Source organism: Hyposmocoma kahamanoa, unplaced genomic scaffold (assembly GCF_003589595.1).
Source record: "Hyposmocoma kahamanoa isolate Upper Pololo Valley unplaced genomic scaffold, ASM358959v1 79, whole genome shotgun sequence".
Lineage (NCBI taxonomy): Eukaryota > Metazoa > Arthropoda > Insecta > Lepidoptera > Cosmopterigidae > Hyposmocoma > Hyposmocoma kahamanoa.
This window is the reverse complement of record NW_020653993.1, coordinates 1165520-1189651: the sequence shown is the minus strand read 5'-3', so window position 1 is coordinate 1189651 and position 24132 is coordinate 1165520. Positions and strand designations below refer to the sequence as shown.

The window sequence follows — 24132 nt, the reverse complement described above, 5'->3', positions numbered from 1 at the left end:
AATTTAAAATCACATAAAGTATTTACAATGTTCGTCAAAGCACCATGATATTACAATGAAAACATTAAATTTACACCAAGTATCAACTACTTATATATTAGGCTCAGTAACATTTTACAAATAATTTTGGAGTATAACAATATTTAGTAATTGATGTTAAGAAAATTTTTAACAAAATCTTTTTTAAAGAATAGAGCAGCCATTTTTAAGACAAAAATTTATAGACATCCCATACAATCCTTATTCTACACTCACATGGGTAAGCAATTTTTTAAATGTTAATAAGTACGGAGAATGCAAGTTTTTTCTTGAATATAAGCAGATTAATTCTACATAAGTAATATGCCTATATCGGCTAAACATACTGATCTAACTAAAAAAATGGGCCACCAATTTAACAAAATATTTTAAAGGATTTTTAAAATAGCCGTATTTGCAATTTAAGTTTTCAAACTTCATTTAAACAAACGGGAAGTTTACTATTTTTATGTTGGTAATATGTACGTTACAGTCCAAGCTTCGGAGCTATTCGGGTTTCACGGAAAGTTGACGTTTGCATTGTGAATTTACTTCATTTTTTTGCTACTTTAATGAAAAGTACCTGTTGCAGTCAAGAAATAAGGTCGATTTTCCGTTTAAAGCAACGTAGTGACCAAGTAACGTACTGACAAAGTAACGTAGTGACAAAGTAACGTACTGACAAAGTAACGTAGTGACAAAGTAACGTAGTGAAGTCAAAGATGATGATGGAAAAAAACAAAGGCAAAGAGCTGCCGTACCTGCAGGATGAATATGCATACATAAAAAAATTGAACAAAGCAAATGGCAGATTTCTTTAGCGTTGTACGTGCCATAATCTATCGATATGTCATTATCAACATGCAAGTGTATGGCTTGAATATTGAAAAATGTTTTTATTTTTTTATTTTACTGTAATTAAAGTATGATTATAATGTTTAAGTAGATAAACGTTTAATGTTTTGTAAAGGAATATAAAATTATTATCATTATAGATCGATATTCCATTTGGGAATATGTTATGTCATATGGGAATATCGGGGAATGTCATTGACTTACACTTATATGGACGTCGGGTCCGCGCTAAAAAGTGTCCGAAACGTTAAAATCGTATACAGAGCGTCATTCACGCTTTAGTCTTCGTTTGTTCGACTGACAGCGAAGCAAGCAAAATTAGACAGTACTGCGATGACATTACAATTTAAATTCAACGTTTTAGCTTTTTCATATTCCTTTACATGTCACTACGTTTAAATAGGTTGACTTGGGACATTTTTTTCGTGATTTTTGTATTAGACCCGTCGTCCATTTATTTGTAAGTCAATGGGGAATGTCATATGAGATTTCGATGCCTTACTTTCTCAAACTCGTATCTTATAAAGGGAATCTTAAATTTCTTATCAAGGGTGTTGATTTGGATGCATTACTTTAAGAATAGACAAAAGCCAGTGTGTGAATTGTGACGTGAATCAGCCTGCAAAATTTGTATATACAATCCATTTTTTGCATTTCAGTAACTTTGTGCTTTAAGATACGAGTTTGGGAAAAAAGGCGACGATTTTGAATTTATTATTTTTCATTTATAAAATGCTCAAGTATTACGCAAAGTGAATTTACACGAAAAAATGTAATTTGAGAAGAGACATTTTTGTAATACAAATCTGGAGTCGGGGATAGTGCAATTACGAGTAACTAGCACTGGATTATGAGTTACTATTTTGATAATTTAGTGGCCAATCTGCGTATATCAAATCTGCGTAAATATCGTGGCAACCAAATTAATGTGATTTAAGAGATTCTATTGCTATCAGTCGGTAGGCAACATTAATTAATGGTTACTGTGCAAAAATTATATTCGTAGCTAAAAGCTATTTAAATAACGAAAGTAATAACGTTAAATCCCCCTCTTGTAAACTATGGTTTAGTGTAGACACGCGCCTTTGCACTATCCCCGACGATTTCCAACCTCAAGATTGATATTATTGGAAGTTAATTATCTTGTAATCTAGTTAATTCTAGTTACATACAGTTACATACAAAGTTCTTTTAAAATTTGACTCTGCATAATGAAACAAACAAATGAAGATGGTCTTTGATCCAATGTTTACATTCGGCAGTACTATGAATTCCAACTATGCTTTCTTTCTTTTTTCATTTGTAGGTAAACTTAAAATAATAAAAATAATAATGTTAAAATAATAAAATCCTCCTAGTGAATTGTTTTAATAACAGAAAATTAATAATATGTATGCCTACAAGAACAACGCTGTCTCAAAATAATCGTTAACAACAATCATCAAAATATACAAAAGTAATCAAAGCAAAATTTGGCAAATTTTTGAATAAACTACTTAAATAAGTCTATGAGATAAACATGAGATATTTCGGCTTTTGTGTGATTATTTAAAGAAAAATGTATTATTCCATGGCGGTGCAATGTAACATTCGGTTGATTTTTGCTTTTTCTAATGCCATCAATCCCTGAATGCTGCAGCGACGCATTTTTATTAATACCTAATTGTTCTCACTGTCAATATTTTGGTCCATTTTATAACAATTCATGCAAGTAATTCTTCTTCTTTTTTTTGCTTAATGGGCCTTTAGATTTCGCCAGTATCGAGATTTCCGCTTAGTAATTTTAAGGACTTCTGTAGACTCTGCTATTCAATGAGTATTGTGAGAGCACAATGTGATATAATAAATCCTTTCTTATTAGGTTTTAAAGTTGCAGAGCTGTTGAATTACCAATACAATTAACAACACTCATAAACTACTTAAATAGACACACTAAAAAATAAGTCAACAGGAAATGTATATGTAAATATGAAATAAAGAAATTAGCCAAAAAACGCACTAATTCACAGAACACCTTGTAGCTAACACTCAACCTAACAGCAGAGTCTTAGCCAATATCGCAAGCCTGCGAGTAATTCACACTTGACGAAACAGTAGTTTTGACATTTGATGTAAGTACATGAAATGTCAAAAGTAAGGGAAGTCCCTTTGATAACCGTATCTGTACTCTATTAATGGCGAAATGGACACAGTTGGCATTTAAGATGACGTTACGTATTTTAAATTCCCATGTTTGGCACAGACCAATGTACTATCTCTTTAAGCTTACGACGACGTACACGTAGTAGTTGAGACAATGCCAGGCAATGTGACAAGTCCTTTAGTTTCCAAAGTCTTTATATTGAAATTGGTTAACAATCGTCAACTTCCGTAAAACATTAATAGCTCCGAAGCTTGGAATTAAAAATAAAATTATTGTTATATATTAGTATAATAGTATTTTTAGGCGTACACACGCAACGAAATCGAGATCAGTAAATGCCTAATTTACAAAAGTTTTATTAAATAAAAAGATGGTAGTGACCCGTTTTCTTTGCTCGTCAGTGTATAAAATATCAAACGCAAATATTAAAAATAATAAAAACTGTGTTGCAAAAAGATGTAGTGAAAATATATTATAAACTGAATATTTTTGAGGTCAAATCTAACATAGCGGTTTTTAGGCGAATGTATACCAGTATCGTTCTTGCGAGCCATACGCACTGAATATTTTTGAGGGCAGAATAACAACAGCATTCTTAGGCGAGCATGTACCAACTGTCTACCTTTATACTATCCAACAGTAGGGTTAGCACGACTGGGCGCGACATGCGCGAGAGCGACATAAACCGCTGGATCTCTTGGATATCTCGCATAGGGCTTACAACTGGTCACAAGGATAAAAGATTGACCGTTATACAAGGTGATAAACCGTTACTGGTGACCGTTATTCAAGGAGCGTACTCTATAATGGACATAAAAAATACATGTTCGGTTTTTCTTTTTTCAAATACTTAACAAGTAAATAAGTTATGACGTCTCAAAGTCATCCGAAAAATTGTGAACAATATTGACACTTGTTGCTATAGCAACAACAACGGGCAGTGGGTGGAGTCAGCACGCGAGTTTATGTATTTGATAGACAACAACAAAGTACTAAACTCACCCCCACCGCGTACGTAGGACCCGTCGGCCAAGGGAAGTCCTCAACGACCCTGACGACCCTATCACTATCAGGCCAAGCAGATCGCTAACCAGTCCATCTCCTCACGCACCAACCGTCCTCGCCGGCGAGGTCGTAGAGCCCCTAATCTCAGCACGTACACTGGTAGATTCTCTCCTATAGCACGTCCTACTGGCTCAAGTTTTCAGTAACGCCCTGAGCTGAGGTCTGTGCCCACTTGGGCGCCCTCAGGCCCGCTAATTAGTTTTAAGTTTATTTTAGGGGTTATGAACCTTCAGATCGCCTTTTTTCCGGTGGCGCATTCAAGGCCATCAGCGGCCAATTGCAAAATAAACTTCAGAGAAAAAAATTTTAGTACATTTTTTTTACTAACGCTAACGATGCATTAGCGCAGATGTGTCGTCCCGCATCTAGACAACTCGGCGCCGATCGTTCAATTTTATTTACTATTTTGAGATAATGACGCGTTAGAAATTATTGGGGAATATAACATCAAAAAAAATGGGTGATTTTTTGTTTTATTTCACGTATGTGTTCCATTACTGAAACTTACGCATAGGAAAAAAAAATAGTCAGCGTTTTTTTGTTTTTGTATGTCTCTTATTTCGATAAGAAAATCAAAACGACTCACTACATCTTATTACAAAACCTCCTTCACCATATGAAGTAAAAATAAGTATAAAATAATGTTAAAAATGAAAAAAAATTACAAAATCCCTGCTAGCTGTATTTCAAAATTTTTATTTGCAAATGAAATTGAAAAACGAGTAAGATCTTGATGTTAAGTGCAGTTCAAACTTCATGCACAGACCTCACATTTTTCAATTTCAATCGCATTGTTCGATACATCACTGGAACAGTGGACATACCAGAAGTGGGCATATCCAGAAGTCGACATATATAATTTAAAATAGCAAACCTTTTGTAATTGTGGACATAGGTCACTGAAAAACACTGGAAATTGTTTTTTAAAATCAATAACTTGGGGGTTATATGTACTCCATTATGTCCTGTATTACTGAAGTGTAGACCCATTCGATACTTTTGTTTTATTATCAATTTGTACATTCTTTAATACTTCATTGTATACCAAATAAAGAGATTTTGATTTAATGTTTACGTTTTGCTATTTTTATTTGTTTTAGACAGCCCTATGGATTGCATTGTCTAAGGGCCTTTACTTGGCTTAATCCGGCCCTACTTTCAAAAGGTCAATTTTTAATTAATTTTCTGAAACTTTTCGTTACAATACCATTTATCACCTTATTTTTTTAAGTAATCGATTAACTCTCTAAACACCTTTACGTGGGCCTTAGTTTAAATAAGTAAATTATTCTCGAAACGAAGTTATTCTCTTTTCGCTATACATATATATAATCGGACATTGGACTCTGTTCTTCGGATGAGTCGAATTGTTTCAGAAGGATATCGGATGAAGAACGAGAGTACAGAGTCTGATCTTTAGGTTGCTACCAGTGTTGCCAGATAGTAATATTTCTTAATTTTTTCGTAAATTTTGATATAACTTTTAATGTAATTTTCGTAATGAGTTTTTTTTTAATTCAACCATTTTAATTCAAACAAAATCAAATCAACCAATTAGTTGTTACAACTTTACTTTTCTTGAGCGTACGTATTTTTTTAGGATTTAGGCGTATAGTATACATATAGTTTACATTTAGAATTTTTTGTTACAAAAACTAAAACATTTCAGGTAACAAAACGTAATTTTCGAATCGAGGGCCTTGGCTAGCTGCTACATTCTCAAGTTCTAAACGTATAATGATAAAATAGTGACCACCAAAACAAAAAGTTTCCTTAAAAAAAATGCAATGGTAATTGTATCCACGACACTCGATTACCAGGGAACCAATGCATTATTTTATAGATAAATTGAGGCTCGCATTTGTTTAAGGGTTCACAAAATGGATTAAAGATAACTCGAACATACATATCAATGACATAACGTCTCCCTTTCTAACATCTCGAATAGAAAACTTGATTGTTAATACATTGATTTAAACTGTCACGATTTTCACACACTATTTAATTTTAAAATCGGGACTTAATTGAGTATAAAATATATTTTATTTACTTCGACGCTTCGGACGTGTTGAAACGTCCATGGTTTCGAAGGGACAGTCCCACCGAGACTACATGAGTACAGTAAAATATGTGAGACAAGTAAAGTTCATGGTCTTGAAGGGACTTTACCCCGAGACCTTTGGGACATGTTGCAACGTCCATAGTCTCGGAAACATCAAGGTAAATAAAACATGTTTTATACACGATTAAGTCCAGATTATAAGATCAAATAATTGGTTATTAACAATGGCAAAACTATAGCCCACAGAAAAATATAGCTTACAGCTTTCTAACCACAATTCAGTCTTTAAACAACCTATGTAATAGGTTTTACAAACAAATGTCCTAAAAGTCCAGTAATGTATCTATACTTTAGTTTGCTTACATTTTCTTTCTGCCCAGATGACGTGGATGGGAGCCAGTGGGCAGGACCGCAGCGCGACCGCCCAGTGGCTAGTTTTTGGCTTCTGCCTGGCCAATGGGAGAGTTTGTACAACCCATAATTAGTCATGTTCAAACTACTTAACTACATAGCTAAGTTACACTAAACTAACAACTTACTAAACGAAGCTTTGTACACTTTGAACAGTGCAATGAATTAGTCGTGTTAATTACTTGACTAAATTACACTAAACTAGCAAATAAGTAAACCACACTAAAGAAGGCTTTTAATATATCGATACCTCACACGTAAGTTGTTATAAATTAAAATACCATTTTTGCTTTATAATTTAAATTTATCTTTTTTTTATGTACAGAATAAAAAAATATATATTATTTAAGTTGAAAAGCCAAATATGATATTTTGACTTAAAACAACTTTCGCGTGAGGTATCGATATTAAGTCAACGTAAAATGGCAGTCTCGGGTTCGATATTTTTGCCGGATAGTTCTAGGTTACATATAGTACAAACCCGAGGTCAATATAAACCAGAAAATGTGGTCGCTGTAAGCGTTCGTCTCTTTCTCATTACCTACATAGATTTATTTTATTTTTTTTGCTTTAAGTAACCAAAGGTTCAAACCTAACAAAAAATCGAAATGGGCAGAATACCGTTAACTAAACTTCAGATTATACACATTGACTGGATACCTCCGTCAAATCCCGGAATTATTTTCTTGCATTTTGTTTCATATGTTTTGATGTGTAAATTGTAATTCTGTCCTCATTGTTATAAGTAACGCTTCTGCATTTCGGTAACTTTCTAGATATTGCTGCCTAACGTTTTATAGTCACTTAAAAAATAAAACAAACTAAATAAGATATTAAAAAACCGAGAGGTTGTACGTCTCGTCCTGATCCCAAACGTGGTAATAACACAATACCGTTATAAATGACGATTACGTTAGTTCTCATGAGGAAGGCAGACTTACTTTACACGGTAGTATATCGACTGTGAACTGGCAATCGGTACTATCTCAATTTTGACAACTTAACAGTATGTACAATATGTCGACCCCTCCTACGTAAAGGATCGTATGTCGAAATTGCCAAGTTTACAGGGGAGTATTTGAGAGTTCTAAATTCACTCGTTACTCACATAGAGTGATCATCTAATAGATCATCTAACCGATATCTAGAATTTTATAATACTCTATGTGAGTAACAAGCTTTGCCGAATAAAACTGAGAAATGCTAAAGTCACGTATCATGGTTATTTCAGTGAATTCAGAAGTTTAAAACGCTGCCCTGTAAACTTGGCAATTTCGACATACGATACTTTACGTAGGAGGGGTGGATGTATTTTAATATTTTATAAACCAGATGCTATATAAATAAGTTTTTCTTCATCCTGTAAAGTTGTCAAAATTGAGATAATACCGGTTGCCAGACCACAGTCGACATTTAGAAAAAAGTTATGTAATTGTAAGTAAAAATATAACATTTTTTTCCATTTCTTTTTTTTTTTCTTCTTAAAGTTTAAATAAATATACTCTACCTATTAAGAGTCTATACCACCTCAGCTTGAATTCAATTTTTTCCCGTGCTGGATGAGTTCTATGGCGCGAGTCGAGCGGTAGGGACACTGGCTTTATTTCAGAATGTATTTTTTTACAAACGATACTAAAGCCTTTTGAGAAATGAATATCATATACTATACGTGTTCTATTTAGTTCAGTTTATACATTGACTTACAATTATATGGACGTCGGGTCCGCGCTAAAAAGTGTCCGAACTTATAGGGCGTTAAAATCGTATATAGAGCGTCATTCACGCTTTAGTCTTCGTTTGTTCGACTGACAGCGAAGCAAGCGAAATTAGACAGCACTGCGATGACATTACAATTTAAATTCAACGTTTTAGCTTTTTCATATTCCTTTACATGTCACTACGTTTAAATAGGTTGACTTGGGACATTTTTTTCGTGGTTTTTGTATTAGACCCGTCGTCCATTTATTTGTAGGTCAATGAGTTTATATTAAAATAAATCGTTGGTATACGTAAAGTACTTATTGAATATAGCGGTTTTCTTGTAAAATTTCGAGGTAAGTTTGTGTTTTTTTTTCTATCGTGAAAATTTCTAGGAATCGTGTTTTCACACCGTATAGATCGGTGTATATCCTCAACATGCTGAATCAACCAAAGCCATTTGAAGTTGTATAGACTCTTAAGATCTCTGTTAATAAGTGACTGTATATATCTAAGTATCTACGGATTCAAGCAAGTTTATTATTTAACATTATATACGTACAGTGCATTCCTGGTTGTCACGTTTCTGATTCGCCATCTCGGGTTTATACTCGTGTTCTAAACCGAAATTCTGCAAAATTATACAAAATGCCACACGTAAATTATCGTATTTTCCTTAATTTCGTATGACGCCTTAAAATAAGACGCTTATAGAAGTGCTGCAGTGGCACCACTGTAGCGCTGCTGCTACTCCATTATAGTACCGCCACACTATGATGGCCGTTTTGACGTTTGCCCGCTCATCAAGTTTGGTATTCATAACTACGTTGAATGAGCTTATTGCTGTTCATTGTTGTCAATAGTGACGTGCAGCAAAATTTATGGAATTTATAATTTTACGACACAACTCGGCATTCGTTGTTCGAAATTCGAAATTTGAAAAATCAAATCTAATACGGTAGTCACTTCTGGGATCGCTGGCCAGCACTACAATGTAAAACAAAGCAGTTTCGAATTAGCGACATATTAAGCAAACATTTTTATTTTCGTTTTATTAAAACTTTTTAATCAGCTACCCCTTCCAATACTAGTTATAAATCTAAAACGTGACTTGCATTTGATTATATTTTTTTTCGATAATGAATTGAGATTTGACCTTACTATTGTAATCTGTCAAAACGGCCATCATAGCGTACTGTAATAATTTTCATACAACATTTGGAAGCGCAGTTGTAGTCACAATTAGTGAACTAAAAATTATTAAAGCGCTACAGATGCACGGCTGCCGCGCCACTGTAGCGCTTCTACAAGAGTCTAGTTTAAAGTTGTTACACAATTTTAGACATTAATATAGCCAGTAAAACCTTTGCGCAAGGCTAATTTTATTTGATTTATAAATGCCATCGAGATGAGCAAAAATAGAAACGAAATAAGGGCCATCCGTTCCTACTCATCAGGCAAATGGGCCTTATATATGAATGGGCCTTATAATCACTTTTAAATATCAACTTTCGTTTGCGCTGAAATCACAAATTAGAAAGCTGAAATAGTACAACGCCAACAACTGACCTGTCCGTCTCCGTATATTCCAAAAATATTCTGTATTTATTGTAATAAAGATAATATCTCTAACAATGGAGGGCTGTTCCATTCGGTGGTGTGGGAAAAACATCTAATTACAAAACCAACAAAATCTCATTCCATCGATAATTAAACATTAAATATGTAATTTTTCAATTTTCGTCCATTGTAGCAAAGTTCAAGTTAAACTAGTCCATTTGAAGTGAAACATTTGACGACACCCGTCAATTGTTTCGAATTCGAATTGGCTAATCAGAGCGCAGTTATCACCGGAATGATTTGGCAGAAAAGTTTTCAAACAAATTAAACGAGATTTCGTCTCTGTTTCTGGTTTTAAGTTCGATGATAAATGCATAAAAATCACCCGATAATTCCGCTTGCACTTACTTCAACTTGACACGACCAAGCGCAATTGTTCGCGCTTAATTCAGCGGCTTAATTTCCCTAAATTTTGTCTGTAGCCTACCCCAAAATGGTTCGTAATTAAATACAACACGATTGACAGAAACCATAACTAGATTATGACCTAACAATCTTCCATTTGTAGGATATGCTTGAGTGGTGAGATGGTGGTATATCAAAATCGCATATCAAAAGTACAGTCTCTCCCATCTCCACCCTCTAAATATTCTTTTGTAAATTACTATATAAAGTTGTAATTACTAACCTTCAAAATGTCCAAATTGGACAAATGATCACCCGGTCCAGTCTGGACAAAATGATGCAGCAACTTCCCGTCTTTTCCAATAAGCAACGCCCCGCCCGTCTGCACCCAATCACCTTTCAGGTCTCCACCTAGACCTAGCATTAAAAAAATCTAGGTAATACAAAAATAAAAAATAGAAACCTCTAGAATGTCCATATTGGGCATTCTATCGCCCGGTCCAGCTTGAATGAAAATGTTCTCGACGCCATTTTGTATGAACACTGCGCCGCCATTTTGTAAGCCGTCGCCGACTAGGTCACTTTGCAAACCTGTAGTACGTATTTAATGTTATTTGTTTGCTATAAAACACTACTTAATGTAATCCATTCGCGTTAAGAATATGGTAACACAAAAATAAATGTTTTAATAATATTTAGGTGCTCCGTCTCGAGATCACAATTTGTGAATTTGAAATTTACTGCATTTCAACATCAAAGTAAAAGGTTAGAAAACGGACGTGAGGAAAACCTAAAAGGAAAAATAATCAGGAGAACTAAGATTGGAGGGAATTAATATATGGGAATAACATGATTTAAAGTAAATATGAACTTATTAAGGATAAACACATAAACAATAAAAATTAATTTCATAAATTATAATAAAGGATAGGATCTTAAAGAAACATGGGTAAGTAAAGGGACATTTGAAGACTGTGCGAAAATTGCTGGAGGTCTTCCTTCAAGAACGGTCAAACCGTGAACAAAAGGATAAGATGAGGCTCGGTGTCCCATATCACCACACTTGCATAAATCGTGGTCTATGAATAGCATTTTTAACGCGAATAGACTCTAGCTACATGTAGGGGTATTGCATACCTAGATGACGAGAACTTACAATATAGTGACGTTGTTTTATGTAAAATACAGTGAAGCATTGCGGTCCCAGGTTCGACTCATAGTGGAACTAATATATGTATGTATATACCTATAGGGAAAGATTGGAGACCCACGTTTCAGAATTTTTTCGATATGTTGTCCTCAATAATGCTCTGGCCATACAAAGAGGCGGACCGCGGAAGCGTTCCGGGCGCGGGAATTTTTGTAATGTACGAATTGTTACGAACCAGTGCCCTTACTGCCAGTGTGGCAGTAAGGCAATAAACTACGTACGGACGTAGTGATGGCCAATTTACTGCCAACTACAAATGGATTAATTAATAAATTAAGACGATTTGTTTAATTCAGTCATATTAACGGTTTTCCTTACATAACCTATAAAAGCATATTTAAAATTTCCGAAATCTTAATTTTAAATCCTCCTTGAAATCCTTACACTTATATACTCGTTCGTTTTTCGATTTACTAATCGATTACAAAAACTTTAATTGAATGAACCGAATGTTTTTTCCGTATAGCATTATGCAACCATAGACTATTCGTACATCCATAATTAAAACATAACCTCGCTTTTTGACTAAAACTTTTCAAATACGATTTTACGATATTATTCAAATGAATATTGTCGCAAAAATTGATGACATATCAAGTCGAAATCTTCGAAATATACGTGAAAGTGACACTTATTCGATTTATTGAATGATTGCTTTAGAATTTTAATCAAACCGTTTTGTTTACTTTTCGACTAAAATGGATTGGAAAAGACATACAGGGTGTAAATTTGAGACGGCGCAGCAAGGCCAGCCACCTTAATCGTTGTAGTTACAGGAAAACGGTTCTAGAAGACTATCCATGAATTTTGAAGATATTTTGATTGACATTCACAGATTTGGAAAAATGGTACAGTTAGCAAGATAAAAGGCAATTGTACGAAACTTTTTTTTATGCCTTTCGATCCGGTCTCTGTTAAGGATCAATAGTCTATGGGGCCAACTGAGGTAAGAGTACTCGAAATGTCAGAAATCGCAAAAAAATTTGTACCATACATTTTGTAGGGACATATTTAGTGATTAGTTATTCTTGGTTAAGGAAACTTACAATAAGGACACTAACAAATTGACAACGTATTATGTATTTCAAAATAAAAATAATAACAAAAAGCAAAATAACATAAAAAATGTATGATAGTAAAAGCTCGAATTGATAGCCGCCTTGGCGGATGCACCGATTCGCTCTCTTCCGCAAACAGCAAGTGGCGGCTGAAATTTTACGCGTATGGATTCCATTGAAAATTGCTGCAAGTGCGTCTTTCAATTCTTTAACACTGTTGTATTTTTTTATGAATTTCATTTAACTAATACACAATATGTTGTCAATTTGTTAGTTTCCTTAACTACCTAGAATAACTGATTACTAAATAATAATATATCCCTACAAAATGTATGGTAAAAAGTTTTTTGCGAATTCTGACTTTTCGAGTAGTCTTACCTCAGTTGGTCCCATAGAGACTATTGATCCTTAACAGAGACCACGTTCGGCCACGGACGCAGTTAAACAGCATTGCAATGCCACAGTGGCGCCACTGCAGCACTTCTCAGCGCTTAAGGCGCTCTTATTCTTAGACATCAAATTAAAACGGCTTCCTACTGATTTAAGTTTTAAGCAAAAAACGAACCCATGCTGCGCCCCTTGAAGATGGCTTCCCTGGACTGCTTCCAGAAGAGCGAGGTGATGATTGAAATGACGTTGAATCGCTTAAAACCGAGGTTCTGATATGTATTCATGTCCTCCACGTAGTACAAATCTGAAAGAACAATGTTTTCAAATGAACGGACTTCACTTTAAAAAGGTTGTAAACCACTAATGTGCCGTGACCAGGATCACGGCAATAAAATAGGATACTTCGGTCCACAAAAATTTATTGGATAGTTGGCAGGCAAGGAAAGGCAGTAACAAGAAAAGGTATATAAAAACGCAGGTACAATACTATCAAACACTCTTCGGATATGCTTATGGATGAATATAAAGTTGACACCAGTGGCGAGGCGTTCATATAACTCGATTGTCACCGGCTTGCCTAAAATGTTCCACGTATTATCAAATACTACATTTTGTGCTACATTTTATGTGTAGAATAAGTTAACCAGCGAAATGAAGTATACTAGTACCTTGTGTGCTAATAAGTTCCGTTTAAGCGTCGGCAAAGCGCCACTTTTTCTTAAGGGAAGTGCTTTTTGTTTTGCTCTGGCTTTTCTAACTACAATTTTCACGCCTTGCCACTGGTAGACACTTACCCCAAAAGGGCTGAGTTACAGATTGATAACTGCATATGATCATTGCATTGATCTAAGTATTGATATGGTTGATGAACCATCATTGTTACCAAACAATGGTGGACGGGAACAATGAACACTACCTACGCCAACTATATTTTTTGATCAACTTCTTTTATTTTTGTTAACAGCCATATTCATTTACTAATATTATGCTCCCTGAATTTTGTGAAAAAAAAGTAAGGAAACAGAAAACAAAATAAAAACAGAACAGGTCCAAAAATTAAGTTGGCGTGATGTTCATTGGAGGTATCGAAGTTAATTAAAGTTTAACAAAAACGAGATCTGACCTCCATCGAAGAATTTCCCTTCGACGAACTCCTTTGAACCGGCTTCTTCCACACCAACGCCAATCAGTTTAACATTGTTCTTGTGGAGAATAGGCGCTATTTCCCCTAACTGAAAATTATAATAACTTTACACAGTCAAGTTCATATACAAATTACTTAAGGTTTTATCAATAGACGAATCAACAAACCATACTCTTGGTATAATAAAGTCACATGTGATTGATATTTGATAATACATGAATGTCCACTTGCAAAAAATAACAGGAACTACATGAACCAAATTATGCCTACGTGTTTAATAACTTTTTTTTATAATATCAAGTGACGGGATGAACAAGTCGTGCGCCTGGTGGTAAGCGACACGCCTATCTACAACAATTGCAGTGTCACTCAGAGCTTCAAATCGCAAAGAAATATCTCCTTGGGGAATGGGGCACCGCCATTCGTCGTCACCCTGAGACGTAAGTTGACAAGTCTCACGTCGGAGCGCAGTAATGCTCGCATTACTGCTTGCCGGCAGAAATAGGTAAGGTGGCAGTACTTCCCTGGACGAACTCTTTCAGAAGGAGCTGTGCTGCTATTCCTATTAATAAACTAATTATTTAGTCTCCTATTTAAGTACAAAAAAGTAATCGACTAGGTTATTTCGTTCATAGAACCTTTAAACCTCTCTCCTGAAAAGTTGTAATTTTGCAGATATGGCCTTATTACACTTAGGGTGCGAAATGCTTGTGATTACCTTACAACTTTGTTGAACGGTACTGCCTCAGAAACTTCTAGCTGGAAAAAACAAGTCTAAACTTTCGAACTTAGAACGCAGATAATGGGTTTCGCAAATGTACAGGATATGTGTGACTTTTCGCTCCGAACATAAGATTGAGTTTCCAGATAGAAATTTCGAGGAACACATCGGTTATTTTGACCATTTGATTTTGATTTAATGGCGGCACTTCACATGGCTACTTGTAATTCGCTATTGGATGTTTGATGTACTTGGATATAGCGACACTGTCGTAGAACAGAGACGGATGTGATAATACAACGAAATCGTTATTATTGCAAAATCGGCTCCTATGATCAATAATCTATCGACACCAGAAAGAAAAAGTAAAATATTCCAGTTAATTCCAGAGATATTCAATCGAACAAAGTCGCTTTTGAAAATCGTTCCGAAGAAAACCATTCGAAGGTCAATAACCGCACTGTCGCTCGGAAGCCAACGCACCGCGTTCGCCGAGCGAAGCAGATGTATCGTCAGTAGCGGCGATGTTCCATGGCAAGCGGTCGTATAAGCCCAACAAAACTTGTCACGTTCTAATACCGTATTGTTGCTTTATCAATGTTATTTTTTTTTAATCTTCTAAAGCAAAAGCGATATAAAAAATGTCTCGGTCACAAAAAATAATAAATTTACTTTTAAATAACGAAGAAATAAGCGAGCACTTTGCGGAGGGCTCCAGTATTTTAAATATTTCTCACGAAAATACACATTATACCGGTAAGTAATTTTATATTTATAAAATTTATGTATTAAATATTTCACACGAAAATATACATTGTACCGGTAAGTAATTTTATATTTGTTATTACGAAATATTCAAATCCTGTGTCGCATGTTAAGAACCGACTTTGTTCTACAAAAATAAAAAATAGTGAATTTATTTGTTAAAATATTATTGTAATGTTGTTTTCTTGGTGTAATTTATTCACGTACTTTATGTACCAATTTTTAAAAATACGATTTTTTTGCTGTCGTATATTTTAAAGTTTCGTTTTTCTTCCAAATTTATTTCGATTATACAAGTGGATTGTGCACATACGACGTTGTACTCCGAAGTTTTGTTACATTTTTCAAGTAGCATATTGAGAACCGACTTTGTTCTTCGGTATAATGTCACATACGCTTTTATTCGGCAAGTTGAAATGCTAATAAAACCTATAAAACTTACCTGATTTTTTCATATTTTTATTTTTATTTTGGTTACATGTACCTTTAAATATTTTGGGGCTTTGCAGGTCCTGACGATGACAAACCCGCATCACCACCAGGGGCGGAAATCATAGCCAGTCAACTAAGCGAAATAGCGTAGAAAGTTTATACAGATAACGAAGAAAGTCAAAATTTAGTTGAGGACGTGACACCATTTGGTATAGAAGATGCCAACACCAGCATGAGGATTCCCCACCTGTAGTTATCGAGGAATTTGAAGACAATGTTCTGAGTACACCTAAATCACCCTTAAAAATTCCCACACCGATGCCTTCACCGACTAACAATCACAGGAACTGCCACGACACATTTTGTGCAGTACATGACCACTGGAAAGAGGCATTACCATCATACCAGAGGCATCATCATGATCACGTCAATTCATTTGCCCCAATCAAGTCTCATTACATTAGGAAGAGATCGAACAAGCTTTATTTAGACGGTAATCTAAGCATTGGATGTATGTTTTTGCTATACAAAGAATGGTTTGACCCATCAAAATATGTTAAGAGGGCTTCTACTGAGCGGCAATAGAGGGATATTGTTTCCAAACACTTTGATTTAGGATTTCATGTGCCTAAAAAAGACGCATGTGACACCTGACACATTTATAGGAATAAAAATAACTCTGCTGAAAACGAGATTGCATTGTATGAAAAACATATTCGCGACAAAAACATAGCTCCTAAATTAAAAAATAACGACAAGGACGCAGCAATTCATTTTATTATTTTTACATGTATGCTGCAAAAAAAATATAATTTATCAATAACACATAGGTTTTTAGAGAAGGGACACACGCAAAATGAGGAGGCCAGTGCACATTCCCTCGTAGAGCGTGTGTCCAAGTCTCGGATCGTTTATACTCCAGATGAGTGGCGAACTCTCGTAAGATGGGCTAAGACCGATGATAATCCCTATCGAGTAAAAAATATGGAGCAAAAGGATTTCTTTGATTTTAAAAATAAATTGAACAATAAATTATGGGTTAAAAACAGCAAGAATGAAAAAATTATATGGAATCAGATAAAAGAAATTCATGTTCACAAAAATGAACCCAATAAATTATATTACAAGTATGATTGTAATGAAAGTCATGCTTATGATTGTCTGGTCGTTGGATCTAGTACCAGAAACTATTCACCATTACCCAATTTAACACCTATTTCTAACAGTTTGTATAAAATATCAAAAGACAAATATAATGATCTTATTCATATGTGCCACACTGGAGTAGTTATTTCTGAATATAGTAACTATTTCAAATCTCTACCATTTGATAATAATCATGGTACCAATAACAATGATAGTGGTGATGAATAAGTAAATAATTTATACTATTTCCATTTCTATATAATTATTTTTCCTGTATTTCCGTTTTCATGTTGGTTTAACGACATTCCAGATTTATTATGATTTGACAATTTTATTCTGACCAAAAATTTTGTTCTGTTTAGAATAAGATCTAAGAATTTTGGATTTTGGCAAATTTAAATTATCTGGTAATTACTTGTACCTATTATTATTTTTTTGCTTATAATTGTAAATAATATTTACGGATGAAAAACGATTAGAAGTTTAGTATTGTTTGTTATTGTTATTTTTGGAAATTTTTTTTATTATTAGAATAACTGAAATAAATATCACTTTTTTCGTTATTTAGGATACAAAAAAGTATTTCGACAAGTTCCAAGATAAAAAAGTAGATTTATGTTTTTATAAAACTATGTACTATAATTGTGTTGCTTGAAATTACTCATATCTAATGAATAATAATTTAAGACGGTACAGAGAACAAGTGACTAGAAATTTAGTGTGCACGATGTGTGGAAATTTTTATTTTGTTTTCTTATTTTTAAGTAAATATTTCTTTCTAGATCTTCTTATTTTGAATACGTACTCGTAAGTCTAAAATCATGTTCCTAGATATAAAAGTATATTTAAGTATACAAAAGTTACTCAAACGAAGTAACTATTGATATTTTGATGCAAATTTAAAAAGTTTTCTCATTGATTTCGATTTTGTTACAGATTGTTTTTTGTTAGTCTTAAATATCCTTATACTTAAATATCATTATACTTGTGATTCAGACTGATTATCTTGTTACTATTGAGACTGATTAACGCCATAGTATTCAAATTAAGCTTTTTAGTTAAAAACTTTAGTTATGTTTCATGATCTCAGAAGTTACCAAATTTAAAGATAATCTTAGTAGTTAGTTATTTATTTGTTTGTGCAATTTCCGCAAAAAAAAATAGTTGTTGATTATATTTTTTCTTTTAGATAGCGCTTGTACTTAAACAATAAAGATTTCTAAATATATATTTTTTTTATTTTACCTAGTTTCAATATACGACATCGAATTTCATATGTAATTCCTTGGAACAGTGTAACATGTATACATACGTTGTAGTACTTTCCATAGAACAACGTCGCAAAGTCATAACAAACGTTCGAAGTTACGTGGTACAACATCGGATCATTATATACGAAAGCAAATTTTTCCATGTATAATTTAAATTAAAGAATTGTAATGTAAATATAACCTTTAGTACGAGACAAAAAGCTATTACTAAATAAATTTTCATTTAAAGGATTAGGTGAAAAGTTATATTGAAAAATGTGAGTCCCAAACTTTGAAATGCTCTCTTGTAAAGTTGACATTTTGCAGATCCGTCTTTGTTCTACGACAGTGTCGATATATTTAACGTACCTACGGATAAACATGCAAACTCTGACAAATATGACCGTCTACACATGGACCCAAATAAGTAGTTAAAATTATGATTATGACCATAGTGTGGAAGGTTTACTTTCGGATTTGCCTATTTGGGCCCTTTAAGCGGTAACGGGAGTTTGGTGTATGCTGTATTTGTCGATTAGACAAACTAAATACTTTGTCACACACACAATCTACACATGGTTATTGTTTGCCAAATTTATCAAATACCCATATAAAAATAGCTAAGTGAAGTGCCACCATAAATGAATAAATAATAAAAATAAATCGAATGTAAGTATCACCAATCAGTAGGGCTAGCACGACAGGGCGCGACTAGCGCGAGACCCTGCCATTCTCGAATAGAGATCTCGAGCTTCGTAGAAACAAGATTTGGGCAAAGCGTAGGTTGTCAAATTATAATTACTATAGACGCAAGAACAGTCACATGTATACCACCAATTTAAGTTCCATCTAAAATTTGTAATGCAATAAACAATTGTTTGACGAGAATTTAATTCCAAAGGGATGGGATTTTTAGGGTCGTATTCTAGAACTCTACTCAATGTTCAAGTCAGGATTTGAGAATGGTTTAAAGCACTCGAAATCATACTCAAGTCCCTGCCATTAGGGTCGTATTTCCAGTGCTTGTGTTTCAATTGCAATCCTGACTTGAGTATTGAGTAGAGTTCTAGAATACGACTCTTAGACACGCTCAGTAAAATCAAAAATGTGTGGAATTCGACTCAAGTTTGAAGGAGGATTTTCAGGATTCAAAAATCTCAAATATCAGACAGTAACGTATTTTGTAATTGATATTTCAGGTACTTTTGTGGTGTCCGGATAGTGGTAATTATTGTATTTTGTCTTTTAAATAGATACCGCATTTTGTATGTAATAAATCTCATGATGGTATTTTATAATTTCCGTATCTGAGAAGCATTACACTGTAAGCGCCATTTTTTGTAATTTTACGGAGGAAGCGAATTCGTGCCGAAAATCGGTTTCTACGACAATTAGGGTAGCTCGAAATGTTATTAAAACTCAGTTTTATTTCAAGCCATTCTAAATGTTGTACATGCTTCATTTCGACACAAAAATGGCACTTACAGTGTAATACTTCATACTCCAGCCCTGACTATGACCACTACATGGAATATAATTATTCCGAACAATCAGACGAATAACATGCGTATCTACAGAAACAAGAAACAACAAACATATTTAGGTATAATTACAATAAATGCCTGTACTTTTATCTGAGTCTTGGTTAACCTTACACAGTTCGATGATTCATTGGTATCAAGTAGGAACACGTCTATTGAATGTATGTACGTATGTATGTAATGGCTTTGGTTAATTGAGAATAACAGTGAGTGTTGCATCAATCCATTTGTAAAAAATATATAGTAAAATTGCCGATATAGACAGATTATTATATGATGTGAAAACAAGTTTCCTAAAAAATTTCAAGATAGAAAAAAAACACAAACTTACCTCTAAATTTTACAAGAAATCCGCTGTATTCAGTACCTACTGTACATATACCAATATTTTTTTTTATATCAGCTGAACTAAACAGAACACGTATAGTATACGATATACATTTTTCAAGTAGCTTTAATTTCGTTTGTAAAAAAATCATTCTGAAATAAAGCCAGTGTCCCTGCTGCTCGAGTCAAGCAAAATGAACCATATTAGTACGAGAAAATTTGAATTCAGGCTGAGGTAGTTTCTGATAGGTATTTTAGCCTAGCCAGGCACCGATACTAGGGATATGCAGGAAAATAAAGATATACGTCCGTACTCAAGAACCGTTGTATTCGAAGAGCAAGCAATCTCGTTTTACAACGTCAAAGTAAAGTTGTATCCTACCCTCATACATTACAGTTTCGACTCTTAAGTATTATTTTTGCATGATTCCCGTGTTATGTATGTACTTTACACTAGTTATAGTGATGCAACGGAAGTGTCATACATAACGGAAACAGAAATGGAAACAGATGTCGAAAGTAAATCTAAGCTGAAACGAATGCGTAAGTGTAAATACTATGAAGAACTCAGTACAATAGTTTCTAACAGGGCTTGTTTTTGGTTCCATTGTGCAATTATTACACAATACAAAACTACTAAAAAACGCATTCTCCACCACCAAGTAATCCGCACTAACGCCTGATCCGTCGCAAACGTTGAACTTCCGATTAAAGTTCCGTTATAAATGTTGCGGAATCAGAAACGGACACAGATGTGAAAAAGCTTGCGGAACTTCCGCAGTTACGGAAGCAACAGCTTAGTAGTAGCAGTACACGCTTATTTTCACATTTGTAGTAATATTTGTATGTATGTATGTGCCCAACTCTTTATTATACCTTTAAGTGAATTTGTACAAAATTCGACATAATAATATATATATATAAAAACTAGTTAATATTTACGAGAACGGCTATTATTCCATTACACTTGTGTTCAAGTAATTTTCAGTCGAAGGTATATATGGTGCATTTTGTTAAGTATCCAGTAGAAGCTGAATACGGTGTTTTTGGGCCCTTAAATTGTTGCAAGCAAAATTAGACAGTACTGCAATAACGTTACAATTTAAATTAAATGTTTTAGTTTTTTATATTTCATTATAGGTCACTACGTTTGTATAGGTTAACTTCGGACATTTTTTTCGTGGTTTTTGTATTAGACGCGATGTCCATTTGTTGGAACGTCAATGTTAACTAGGCACCATAATTACATTGGACTGGATAAGATCTTGATGATCATCCTATAGCAGTTGAAGTTCCACTGAGAGCTTTAAAGCTTTAAATAGCAAAGGTCTGAAAGGCACTGGTATTGCGCCCTACACCCTGAGACATAAGCTGACAAGTCCCAAGCGCCTGTAATTTCAACACGCACCTTCAAAACCGTAATGCATGCTCACATTACTACTCGGCAGCAGAAATAGGCATGGTGGCAGTAATTCCCTGGATGGACTACTTGATAAGGATCTGCTGCTACTGAACGCTGAGAACCAACAACTTAAAAAAGCCTGGTACTAACCTCTTTAGCCCAGAGCCTGCACAGCATGCAGCCCCAACGCCTGAAGAAAACGATGGCCACATTCTGATCCTGCCACAAGCTCTTCAGTTCCACGCTCTGAAATATACAAATTGTTTTTAAGAGGATACTATTTAGGGTTACGTTTAGGTCATTATCACATGTTTTACAATAAAAGAAAACATCGATGGAAAAAAATATGTCAAAGTAAATGAGAGCTGAGACTGTACATGATAAGGCTACTCTGCACTTCCTCACCTAATGCTGCCCTGTGCGCAGGCTTCAGACCAGGGATCTATATAATCAAAGCCAGGAGAGTACCGTTCACAATGAGGAGGGGCAGCACTGGCCCGAATAATACCACCCTTATTATGATAAATAATATTACAACTGTAATGCCTAAAACATAGCAAGCCCCAGAGTTTAATAAAATTCTTTACAAAATTGTATTTTAAATATGAAATTTTAAAAGTCTGCAGTAAATCATGTGAATTTTTCTTCTTAGTACAGTTATACTCCGTCCAACTATTTATTTCACTTTTGGCATGCCTCCAAAGTTCCTTAATTATTGACATACAACCATAGACAAAAAATGCAATACATCCTGGACTTAGACTATGGAAACCAAAGGACATGTTATATTGAAATATATGATGCATTTAGACCTTAGAGGATAGAAAAAAATAAAGGAAAGGAGCTGCCCTATCTACGGAATAAACATCTTACCTAATCCAAAAATGTCCACCACAAATGGCGGATTTCTTTAGTGTTGTGCCATAATCATCGATAAGTCAATATTGACATGCAAATGTATGGCTTGAATGTTGAAACTGTTTTTTTTTATGTTTGTAATTTATATAGTTTACTGTACACAAAGTATGCTTTAAATGTTTAATTAAAGTAGATAAATATAAAATGATTATCACTAATATCAGGTTTCTTACCACGGTATGACTTCTTTTTATTTTCCCGATATTTTGGAACAGTTGCACGCTCCATAGTCACGGGTTGACTGGACCATGGAGGACTTTAGATTATTTATTTTGGTAACTATAATTTAGGATAGTGTGGTTTGCTTTGATATTACATGACTTATCAGGCACAAGAATACTATGAACTTAAATGGGTTTACATTTTATGTTCAAAAACCGCACACAAAAAACGCACTATATAAACATAATACATAATGGTGTGGCGATTTAAGAATAACAAATTTCAGGTGTTCTGAAAATAATTTTTGCATTTTGGATTTGTGGTAGTGATTTCATTCGACGAGAACTTTATAACTTGTCAAGTTACTCGAATACTTTTCAGAACCGTCCAGCTATACTTGCTTACGAACTAACATGATCGAAAGTGTATCAAACATTATCTTCATGAAAACCAAAGACTATTTAGTGAATGTAAACTACTACTTAGTACGTAATTGCATTAATTAGTATTAACCTACCGCACAAAATGGAAAGTCGGCCGGCAAAAAAAACTAATAAAACTTTTACCTCCCCGTTTGGAATTCTCTTCACTTTGTGGGTCCCAATAACGGATAAATCTGCCGCCATTTTGTCGTAATGAAATCGTTTCAAAACCTAGAAATAAACAAAATACAAGATTTCTAAAAAATATACAAGGATAAATTCATTAATTTGTCAACTGTTGGGAGAAAAACTCGTTGTTTTTTCAATCAGTGTTGCCAGGCCAAATCGGAAGATATTGAAAAAAACAGTAGATGCTGAACTTACGTTGTTTGAAACACTTTTAATCGATTTTCTTCATACATTGTCACGTAATGTTTTTGATGTTTTCTTACGATGTTGGTATCTGACAATAAAATTGTATTTTAACCGACATCAAAAAAGGAGGATGTTCTCAATTCGTCTGTATGTTTTTTTTTGCATGTATTTTACGCGATAACTCATTTGGCAATGTGGCATTTGTGGACCGATTTGGATGATTCTTTTTGTTGGAAAGAGGGTACCTCAGTAGTCATCAACAGCCTGTCGTAGTCTACAGCTGGACATAGGTCTCTCCCAATGAAATTGATGAAAAAAAATTCGCCCGGTCCTCAGCTCGTTACATTCATCTACTGCCAGCAGCCCTTCGCAAATCGTCACCCCATCTGGCCACAGGGCGTCCTACACCACGTTTTCCGAGCCGTGATCTCCACTCAAGAACCCGCTTCCCCCAGCGGTTATCGGTTCTTCGACAGATATGGCCAGCCCACTGCCACTTCAGTTTGCTTATTCTACCAGCTATGTCGACGACCTTAGTTCTCTGTCGATAACCTCGTTTCGTACCCCTTGTCCTTCAAAGAAACTTCGAGCATTCGTTCCATAGCGCACTGAGCGACTTTCAACTGGTGAACTAACCGTATCGTGAGTGTCC

The 24132-nt window shown here is 34.5% G+C and overlaps 1 protein-coding gene across 4 annotated transcripts; it reads right to left on the bottom strand.

Moving 5' to 3' along the window:
• Positions 1-2258: 2258 nt before the first annotated feature.
• Positions 2259-23404, bottom strand: LOC113233630 (prostamide/prostaglandin F synthase-like). 4 transcript variants are annotated; one of them, XM_026468792.1, is made up of 7 exons: positions 23250-23404; positions 21754-21849; positions 13999-14107; positions 13051-13179; positions 10681-10808; positions 8815-8883; positions 2259-6592 (listed from the first exon to the last, which is right to left on the bottom strand). In XM_026468792.1, exons 1-7 carry the CDS (start codon positions 23307-23309, stop codon positions 6575-6577), a joined length of 609 nt encoding a protein of 202 aa, XP_026324577.1. In that variant the 5' UTR covers positions 23310-23404; the 3' UTR covers positions 2259-6574. The 4 variants fall into 4 exon arrangements, with proteins under 4 accessions (XP_026324577.1, XP_026324575.1, XP_026324576.1 ...); XM_026468790.1 differs by having other exon boundaries at positions 2259-6588; XM_026468791.1 differs by lacking the exon at positions 10681-10808 and adding an exon at positions 10501-10634.
• Between the last annotated feature and the right edge of the window lie 728 nt (positions 23405-24132).

Coding starts and splice junctions, on each gene's coding strand:
- LOC113233630 (XM_026468789.1), bottom strand. CDS start 23,309: ATGGCGGCAGATTTATCCGTTATTGGGACCCACAAAGTGAAGAGAATT. Junction 14,108..21,753: donor GCAGGCTCTGGGCTAAAGAG/GTTAGTACCAGG, acceptor TATAATTTTCAG/TTAGGGGAAATAGCGCCTAT. Junction 8,884..10,500: donor CCAATTTGGACATTTTGAAG/GTTAGTAATTAC, acceptor ATAATTTTGCAG/AATTTCGGTTTAGAACACGA.